This window comes from Gobio gobio, assembly GCF_949357685.1.
Source record: "Gobio gobio genome assembly, chromosome: 8".
Classification (NCBI taxonomy): Eukaryota; Metazoa; Chordata; class Actinopteri; order Cypriniformes; family Gobionidae; genus Gobio; species Gobio gobio.
The window spans coordinates 14581095-14592342 of NC_137114.1; the positions used below are offsets into that span (position 1 = coordinate 14581095).

The 11248-nt window shown below is 34.8% G+C and overlaps 1 protein-coding gene across 2 annotated transcripts in view; it reads right to left on the reverse strand.

Moving 5' to 3' along the window:
• abcg1 (ATP-binding cassette, sub-family G (WHITE), member 1) overlaps window positions 1-10564 on the reverse strand; it is a 45057-nt gene extending 34493 nt beyond the window's left edge. Inside the window, exons 1-2 of one of the 2 annotated variants that reach the window (XR_013817119.1) lie at window positions 10216-10547; window positions 7820-8063 (exon numbers count right to left, since the gene is read on the reverse strand). Coding sequence is in view for 1 of the 2 variants with exons in the window: in XM_079824446.1 (XP_079680572.1) it covers window positions 7820-8063; window positions 10216-10278 (307 nt within the window). In the remaining variant the exon portion in view is untranslated. Of the gene's footprint in view, window positions 1-7819; window positions 8064-10215 lie in introns of both variants that reach the window. The other variant, XM_079824446.1, reaches the window with a different exon arrangement.
• Window positions 10565-11248: the final 684 nt, after the last annotated feature.

The window sequence follows — 11248 nt, forward strand, 5'->3', positions numbered from 1 at the left end:
ACCGCCTCAACAGAAGAAGAAGTACCTCTGATTCTGTAGCCCCGCCCACCAGCTCGTGCAAGAAATGTAACATAAATAACATGGGCCTTCGTAGAGCTAAACAGATCGCGCTACCGAGCAATAAACATGCTGAAGATAGCAAGATATTGCGCTGTGCCTGGTTGTGGAAGAACACAGTCGCTGCATAAGCTTCCTTCGGATTCTAATATTATGATTGCATGGTTGACATTTATTTTTAATGAAGCTCAAGCTCACATGGAGAAGACATTGCGCGTTTGTTCCTTATTTTCACCACGGATTCGTTTGTAAACAAGAGACTGGGGTTGCAGACAGGATGAGATTACATGGATGAATGAAGCAAGACTAATGAGAGTAAAAAAATGTTTTTTATATGTAATAGTATTGCATTGTTACAGATTGTTTGATATCTATTGATTATGTGTACAACTGAACATAACTTAGCACACTGTCACAGGCTGGAGAATCCTTTATTTGAGGTGCTGTTGGTTCATTGTGCTGCGATTCGTGATCAGACTCGACATGTATGGGCCAGGGCTCGCAAAGCCCAACGTCCCGGGTCTATGTGTTTTACAGACGGGCTACCAAAACATAAGCCCGCCGGCAGGTCAGTGAATCTTAAATAGTGAAATAACATTCCTTTCTTGATGTGCGTTGTTCACACTCTTGACTTGATATTTGAAGGAAAAATACAATTGCGGAAGTTTTGATCATGCTGATTTGTCTGACTCTGCAATGAGGCTTGCATGTGTGTGTTAGTGATGCACGGTTTGTGGTTATATCCACCGATCGGGTGGGCCAAGTAATAAAAAATAACATTCCAATTAATCGTGGGTGGATGAGAGAAAATCATTGTGTTTGTTTGATAAAGACATTTTGCGAGCCCTGTGGGATGAATCATTCCGGTTTCCGTTTCTCCACACGCTTTCAAAACAATCCCTCACTTGTACTCACGAGGGAGCCAGAGCTCATTATAATATGCAAAGCTTATCCAATCATAGCAGTGGGCGTTTACTTCCAAGTCTTCATTGCGGCACGCCCATAAAAACAGAGCGTTCCAAGAGAGAGGCTCAAAACCAGGGTAGAAAATAGCCTATTACTTACTCATTATGATGTTTTTGAATGTAAAAACCACGTGAACGTCATAAGTTGACCTCAGACAACATTATAAAAAAATTAAAAAGCCAGTTCATGACCCCTTTGAGTTGATAACTTATGGAAAATGAGTGAACAATCTACAGCCAAGATATTCTGCCAAGTTACCTAGCGGCAGAACGATAAGCCTCCTCCACAAGCATCGCTCATCAGCAGCCTTATCTTCACAAGTGCACAGCTGATGGTTCCCTCCTGCTTCAGCACCCGCCCCCGGCTCAAAGCAGAGAGGTTACTGGAGTTTATTGACCGATAGTAACCGGCTGCCTGTGAGAGCGGAGCTGGGCTGCTGGCATTGCCTTTGCTCGCTCTCTCTTTCCTCTAAGTATGGATTACAAAGATTTGTTAGACAGTTCAAAGGCCCGGTTCCGATTGCAATCAATTGATAATAAACAGCCGAAGGTGCCCATCGCTTTAAAAGCTGAAAGCTGTTAACATGTCAGATGGACTTGCTTAAAGTCGACATGAAATCAAAATCGTCCCTATGGACTTGTTTAAGGTGTGAATGATTCATTGGTGCACAATTATTCCACAGCAACAAAAAAGTACTATGTTCGAAAAACAGTCTATTACTAATACAACTATTTCTGCTGTACGCAGCATATACTGTATGCATTAAATAGCCTACCTGAATGAGCAACTAAATTTGCCCTAATGTGCAGTGCAAAGCAAAGTGCACTAGGGCTGCAACAACTAATCAATAAAATTGATTATTACCTATAATTAAAATAATCGACAACAAATTTGACTCAGAAACCATCAGCCAGTTTTGTAACTTTACAGTAGTGAATAACTATATTTCTATGGACAAAACGCATATGGAAGATAGCGGAGGTGAGCTGTTGCGGGAAAGGAACATGATCCAGGTTGTCCGAAACATGAGAATGCTTTATATTTATAAGCACTTCAGACAAAAGCATTTAATCTTTTACCTCGTGCTTTGACAGATGAGTGTGCTGTTTAATGCCTCTGACACATGTTTTCCCCAGGTCATAACTTATGGTCACATCCTTATCTGTAAATGTTAGAAAGTCCCTTGAATATTTCCATTTAGCTTATTCTGACAACAAGCGAGTCTGGTTAAACTTCACAGACTTTAATGAAAAATTTGTGAAAACATATTAGTTTTGATTTCCAAGATGATAATGTGCACATAAAGTCATGTGACAAAAGTAATACGGTCATGTGACAACTATGAAATGTTTATTTTTTTATTTTATGGTATTTAGTGCACAGTATATTGTTCAATAGTGCTACTACTCAATTCCAAATGTATATCTGTCTCATTATATTTTGCCAAAATGTAATAACTTCCACCTCGGAACCAACTGTCCTCTTTGGATGACATCACTACCCTACACTTAAGCATCATTTTAAAAGGAGTACTCATTACGGAAATAATATACTTAAGTATAAATTGAATGTAATGTTTTCGGGCTCTTAATTGCATGTTATTAATTTTTAAATGAAAAACGTAGTAATTTATAATTAATGCAATTAGTTGAACTTGCTTTTTTGAACAACTTAAGTAGTACTTAAGGACATCTCTGTAATTTCATAATAACTTCTATTGTCTTTCATATACGGTAAGTGCACTGCCGAATGTACTGACAAGCATTTATGATAAACTAAAATATACTTTTTCATTTCTATTGAAATTTGTATGTCATGTATTTAAATATATTTCTGGTTACACATATGTAAAGATAAAGTTGCATTTAAAATATATTAACTTTACATGTATGTATAACATAAATACATTAACTTTAAATATATTACAATAAAGTGCTTTAGGACGTTAGTCAACACATCAAAATATGTGTACTTCACAGCAAATTTAAAATAAAATGTTTGGTAACACTTTATTTTACAGTGTCCTTGATACACATCCTTGTTATCACTGTAGTAATAATTATAAATTATATATAATTACATGTTATCCAAACCCTAATCCTAACCCTATAATAAGTACATGTAGTTATTATTATTATTTAAAAAAAGAGCAACCAAAACGTTTAATTTGACATTTCAAAGTGCAATTTTTTTTAAGTGCACTTAAGTGTGTTCAGTAACATAGTCATGAAAGTGTACTTTCTTTAAGCACATTTAAGTGGCTTTTTATTTTATTTATTTAAATTTTTTTGAAGTGCACATTCAATTCAATTAAGCACATTTATTGTTTATTTTTCAACTCCTAACCTCAAACAACTTATTACTTCCAACTCGAACGATTCTCAAAAGATAAAATAATGTTCTGGCCATGGTTTTTGAATATTTTAAAAAAGAAACGCTACTTAAAATTAGCCTTCATGAATATTACAATTTGCAGGGATGCCCTTATAGCAGTTGGAATCATCATCACATATAAGAGCTTATGTTTTATATGCATAATTATATTTTATTGCACAAATTATTCAATAAATGAGCTACATCAAATGCCACCTCTTATTGACAATAACACATCAGCTGCAGATGCCAGAGGATGCTAAATCTGTTCATCCTGAGGCTCTGAAAGCTTTGATCTGCAAATGCACAAACCAGGATCAAATTGGCCCTGTCCACATCTGGTCCATACTTCCACTCTGTGACATCATGGTGCTATTCCTGACCATTTCAAAAAGCTGAGGCAATCTAAGAGGATCGAACCAAAGACACTGAGTGAAGTCACCAGTGCGATGAGCCAGTTGGCTATGGGTCTAGGACTTGTGTATATTTTATGGCAAGGCTGATGGAAGAAGAGACACTGGAGTGTGACATTGAAGTTTCGTGGAAACTTGCTTCAATTTCAGGTAAAAGTTTCCACATTTCAAATTATTCATAATAAATTACAATTTGAATAAACTAGTTCAAACTGATTTCATTATTAAAGAAATTAAATTTCTGTCATTATTACCCTCATATCATACATAAACTGTAGCCTATACTGTTGTGTAATAATTTTTCCGCCCAGAAAAAGGTCATTTATTATGGAGCCCCTGACAGGACATGGTGGAGAAAAAAAAATGAGATGGGAGAGAAAAAAAAGAGCGTTCTCTTGCAAATGTTTGAGTTCCCACAAGAAACGTTGCATTCGCTTTCAAATGTTTGCGCTCCCCCAAAACATTTCCTTTAGAACGCAAAAAAATTGCCAAATAATTTTTCCTCCCATCTCTTTTTTTCCCTTCACCATGTCCCATAATGTATAGTAGCCACCATAAACGTGCCATATGAAAGAAGTCTATATAATGGCAAAATAGCAGAATTTTAATTTTTGGATGAATATTTTTTGAATTAACAAAAGCCCTATTAAGCGGCAGGTCAGTTGTTGTCAGTTGACTTGAAATGTATGTAAATAAATGAAATATTAATACAATTTTCAGTGGTTTTCAAACTGGGGCCTAAGGACCCTTCAGAGGGTGACTAAAGTGTTAAAAAAAAACATCATGAGATTTATATAGAATTTGCTAAATTATTATTTATGGCAGCGGTTATTTGCACCAAGTGTCATTCACAAGTTTGTGAATGATCCACATATGAATAAGGCCTGAAACCGATCTGAGAATATCTGAATCCATGTGCTTTTTTCCTGCTTATATCCAGACTGTGCCACATGGAATTGGGACACTTGAACCTTGTAATGTAAATGCGGCCTTATTGTAGCTAATTGTAGCCAAGACATCTAGGCATGATTCAGCATTGACCCTTAACCGCCGCCATAAAGTACACAATAATAAACTGTAAACTGCTCCCTCAAATCTGATTGGTTGATTGGAATGTTGTTCCAGGATCAATAAAGGTGTTTATCCAGGAACATGTTGGTGAATCACGTTCAGGATTGACTGCCAGTGACAAAACTGCTGCTGCTGAACACAGTCCAGATGGTGAGCCTAATGAAGACATCACTGCCTATCAGTAAAACCCAGATCCATTAAGGTAAACGTTTAAAAAAAAGAAGAGCAAAGCCAAGGCAAAGCAGACAGCTGGGCTGTTATGTCATCCGTACTGCTTAATTAATGAATTCACTTCTGAGGATAACATCCTCAGACATTCTCAGGACAACATCCACTGAAAATGGACATTTTTGGAACCAAAGCCTAAAAGCACTCTTGGCTAATCCATTCCTCATGCCATACTCTCCATATCACGAGACAATTCATTCGCACTGCCAAAACTAACCATTCCCCTTGAAATCAATCCAATTCCCAGAATATTTACAATAGAAAGCAACAAATCCCTTTGCAGGAAATTCAATTAAAACCCTCTATGGTACGGTGTTGCCTCCAGGCAACATAGTCTATTTTAGTTTATTTTTAATACAATGAAACACCGATTTATTGGTCAAACCTATTTTAGGGAAGAAGAACTCAAATACTAATCAATGAAAGTGCAAAAAATTGGTCACATGACCCACAGGGGTCCATTTTGTGTCCTGTTTCAGCACATGTGCACAGGTCACGTGGCTCCATATTTTCTCCACTGAAAAGCGCATTTTTCACAAATTTCCGTCCAGTTAATCACCCACAAAAAAATAGAGTCACCCTCACTGGTGAGTAAAGAAGTATTTTCAAGAACTTTACATTATATATCATCAAATGTTTTAGAGTTAATAACAAAAAACTGTGTGTTGCCTCAAGGCAACATTGTACCATAATGGAATCAAATAAGGCTGTACCAGACACACTAGTTTGGATACAAATATAGTATATTTGTAAGGAAAAGAGTTACAATTCTCAAAATGTATTTGCATTTTTGCATGATTTTGTAATGCACGTATAAGATTAGCAATTCACATACTATAACTGCATATATTATGATCTGCACGTTTTCTATAGCACTTAAAAAAGGTATAAAACACAACCGATGAGGAAGATGATGAGGTGTCATGTGATGAGGAAGATGAGGTCATAGAAGATGGAGATGAGGATGAAGATGGATATGATAACTTGATATGATAACTTGACACGATATATTGATATGATAACTTGACATGATAACTTGATGTGATGGTTTGGTAATACTTGTGTTCCACGATGGTACAATGTTGCCTGAGAGCAACAGCTGAATTTGAAATGTTACTTTTTATTAAATATGAAATTTGTAATACATTATAAACTTGATAAATGTGTTTGTTCAGGTGTCTGGTTAAAGAAATCGATGTTTTCAATAAATATATTTTTTCTACATGAAAATGTCAAATGTTTAAATTTGTCCATTGTGGTACAATGTTGCCTTGAGGCAACAAACTTTTAAAATATAAATAAATAAAAAAATTATGAAAAATTGTATTGCTATTGTTATAGTGTCCTATTTTAAGCAGGAAAAACACCACACATTTTTTCTTCTCATTGAAATCGTATTGCGTACCATAGAGGGTTAAAACATACAGCAAGATTAGCTGATTAGTCCAGACATGGACTTTTTCATTCAAATTAGTTTGTAGTTTGCTTTTAAAACACATTTTTATAGACATACAAATGCTGTGGGTATATATCAGTTAAAAACACATTAAATAAGTATTAACTTATCCTACAAAAGATGGATTTCAATATGTTTTTGTACTATTAAAGATTTAATGGAGTGCACAAAGACATGTTTGTGAAAAAGAAGTACACTTTAGCATACTTGAGCACGTATTACAGAAATGATATAAGTTTAAAAGAATATACTTAAGTGTGAACTGAATGTGATGTTTTCAGACACTTTGCATGGTAATTGTAACTGAATAAAAATGTATTATTTAAATTGATATTAAATGCAATTTGCTGAACATTATAGTGCTTTTGGCCCACTTAAGTATATCTTTATGTGTCATTCCATAATTACTTGTATTGTCTCTTAAATATGATTAAAAGTGCACTGCCTAATATACTGACAAGCATTTATGGTAAATGAAGATATATTTATTTTGAGACTTGTATGCCATGTGTCACATTTGTAATGATGAAGTTGCTAATTTATACTTACTAAAATGTATTACATGAAATGTAATTTAGAATAACACACTACAGTTAAAATTATAATCAAGTGTGATACATTTACTTATTTATTTAATAAAATAAATCAATAAAAATTAAATAAAAGAAATAAACACAAAAATTATTTACAATAAAGTGTGCGTTAAATCACAACAACAACACAAAATTTAAATGTACTTTAAAGTTAAACTTAATTTGAAATTTCTGTACTTAAATGTGTTAAAAACAGTTATGAAAGTGTACTCTTTTAAAGATGTGTTTCAAATGTTTATGTGGCTTTTTAATTAATTATATATATCTTTAAGTACAGTACAGTTTTTAAGAAATATAACTAAGATTTCAAGTAGGACTGCCAAACGATTGTTCAAATTGAATCCAATCCAAAATAAAAGTTTGTGCTGCCATAATATATGTGTGTGTGTGTGTGTGTGTGTGTACTGTGTATAATATATATATATATATATATATATATATATATATATATATATATATATATATATATATATATATATATATATATATATATAATTTGAAGTACACAACCAGTGCAAGTTCAGAAAAATTAAGTGCACTTCTTTTTCACAAATGTATCCCTGAAATGGATTCTGTATTCTGTGTCAAAACTAGTTATAATGTATGCCATTTACCTTTAAATGACATTTAAAGTGTTTGGAGGCTTGAAGGTCAAACATTACCTTTTTTCCTCCACCACGGCCCTTCAGGAACTGAGTACGAGAGGTCTTTGAACTGGATGTTGACTGCGGGTCTGCGGGGGAGATATGAAAACCGCTGGGCCTCGGTCAGATTGTTCTCAACTTTCTTCAGGTGTGCGTGTAACAGTGGGGTTTGCTGACTGCCGACAGGGTTGAACATCATTTCATCAATGGACACGCACACGGTTCTAGGGTCTAACATGAGATCTGGGGGTCCATTTGTATTCTGAGGATGGAAAGAGAGAACGCTTATGTAATACACTGCAGCCTGGAGGGAAAAGACCAGAGGGTTTTGCCCTGAGGACAACAACATCTCTGCTGACACATTTTCAATGCTCAGAAATCATCAAGGATATAATGAACACGTGTATGAAGACTCTATTAACACACACACACACACACACACACAGAGAGAGAGAGAGAGAGAGAGAGAGAGAGAGAGTTTTATTCCATAGACATAATGATTTTTTTTATACTGTACAAATTGTATATTATATCCCCCTACACTAACCCTACCCATCACACAAATTTTTATTTTATTTTAATTTTTACATTTAAAAAAAAAAAAACATAATTTATGATGATTGATAAGCTGTATTCCTCATGGCGATCAAAATGTCCCCACAAGGACAAGGATTTTGGATATTGTTCAGGTAAACGTTTGGTTCACTATCTTTATGGGGACTCTCCATAGTAATGGTTTTCTCTCCCCTTACCCTAACCCGACCCCTACACCTACCCATCACTTTTGTCACATTTTCATAAAGCCTCATTCTGTTTGATTTATAAGCTTGTTTCCTGACACAAGTCCTCATGAGTCAGTGCACATTCAGGTTGAAGCCCCACCGGGATAGAAAAACATGAACACACACACACACACACACACACACACACACACACACACACACACACACACACACACACACACACACACACACACACACACACACACACACACACACACACAGGTTTGTTTTGCTATCTAAAGGAGGACATTCCATAGGCGTAATGGTTTTCATACTTGTACAAACTGTACATTCTATCCCCCTACACTACCCCTAAACCTCCCCATCACAGGAAACATTGTGCATTTTTAATTTTTTAATAAAACATTGTTTAGTATGTTTTTAAAGTTATTTTAAATATGACGACATGAAATGTCCTCATATTTCATGTTTACTTCTTAATACCAGTGTAATACCCATGTCATTATACAAATTTGTGTCCTCGAAAATCACAAAAACACACACACACACACACACACACACGCATCCTAGATTTGTTGCTTGCTCTACAGCAAAATACCAACAAAAAAAGTAGCAATGTAAGTAGCAATGTCTCTTGTATACAGCGATATTTCATATATATTTCAAAGTAAGTACATCAGAAAGAGCTCCATGGTATATCAAAGGACCATGTTATTGCTCTCTGTACATCACTGTACTACTGACAGTATTTTTTATTTTTTATTGTATTAACAAGAATAAACAATCATATAACTATATATATACTGTATATATATATATATATATATATATATATATATATATATATATATATATATATATATATATATATATATATATATATATACATACATGTACAGTATACATATATACAGCTCTGGAAAAAATTAAGAAACCACTTAACATTAAGGAATCAATGTTAAGTGGTCTCTTAATTTTTTCACGAGCTGTATATATATATAGCATAATACAAGTTCATCTGTGAAATGCATGCTAAATATAGAGACAACCTAATCTCTCTCTCCCTCTAACCACACAAGGCACATGAGGTTACTATCGGACAAAGCTTATTCTAAGCTCAGGGAAAACAGTAATGGCCAAATGTCAGTTTAATGCAGTAATGTGTTGTAAATTGTATGATGATGTAATAGCCTACAGAGAGCTATTAAAACATCGCCATCACATATAACATTTTAATAATTTATTCCATTAGTGCTGAGCTGACACTACATTTTAAAGAGAATTTTTTTTTTTGCAATTGATCATGAATTAGGAATATCTTTGCAACAGTAAAGTTGTGCAGTCTATGGCAACAGGACAGTCAGGTGAAGTAGCCTACACACACACAGATCTGTGCAGGGTTACTCTGGTTCATTCGGAATACACACATCCTTCAAGCGTGTTTTAAACATACAGCTTATTTTATGCAGCTGAATGTGGTAAATATTAAATGGTTAAATGCATTGCTCTATCTATCTATCTATCTATCTATCTATCTATCTATCTATCTATCTATCTATCTATCTATCTATCTATCTATCTATCTATCTATCTATCTATCTATCTATCTATCTATCTATCTATCTATCTATCTATCTATCTATCTATATCAATGAGATAAAACAATCTTACCATTATGATGGAGTTGGTCACTGTGGTATTGTTGACTGAAAAGGCTGCCATAAGACATGCCATTCCTTTAAAATGTGCTGCGACTAAATCCTATGTTGGCCAGTGCAGTGAGTAGCATTCGTTTGGTCCTCCTCAGCGCTCCTCCGGCTCGTCCAGGCTCTCCTCGCGGTGTTATTGTTTACCTGCGCTCGGTGTTTGGAGGGTGACGTCACTGTCACCGTGCAGGGCAGGCAGCGGCTGATGACCGGGACGTACACGGGACGCGTTTTCGCGGTGAAACGGAACAGACCAGAGAGGTCTCGGTGTGCGTTTTGAAAAGCTGAACTGTTTTCATAAGACGTCGACGCTTGTTGCGCGATACGCGACGCACGCTAAATATATATAAAAAAAATGCATCATTGGTTCAAAGTCAGAGTTGGAAACATTAAAAAATATATATTTTTCCACAATTTTTATGTAGCCTAGCATATGCATAGGTATAATAGCCTACACATTTCTAGTAATTGTGCAGTTAATTCTCATATTGTATGAAATGGCACAATAATATATAACTTAATAAGAAGGGTTGGTAACACTTTATTTTACAGTGTCCTTGTTACACGTTGCATGTAGCCTACTTACCATAGTAATAACAGTAAATTATGCACAATTACATGCAACTACCCTCAGCCAAACCGCCACCTTGGAGTTCTATCTGCATTCTGACTGGTTTGGAGATATTAAAGTTTTGTGCATTCCATTTGACTGTGTAGAAAGAATCTTTTTATTAAAGAAAAAAACTTAAACAACAACATCACATAATGTAAAGAAGTTGTCACAGAATAAGAATATGTGAATAACTCAATTTTGTCAAAAATGTCTGACAGAACCTTATGATTCCAAGGGGACGAATCCTAACCAAGTAGCCTATATTATTATTTCATATTACTGCAGTACTTAAATATATTACACTGTAACAATGACACCTTAAAATGAGTGTAATGAAGGGGTTTATTGACATTTTTTAGATTTTGTTTACATCTACCTTGTTGTA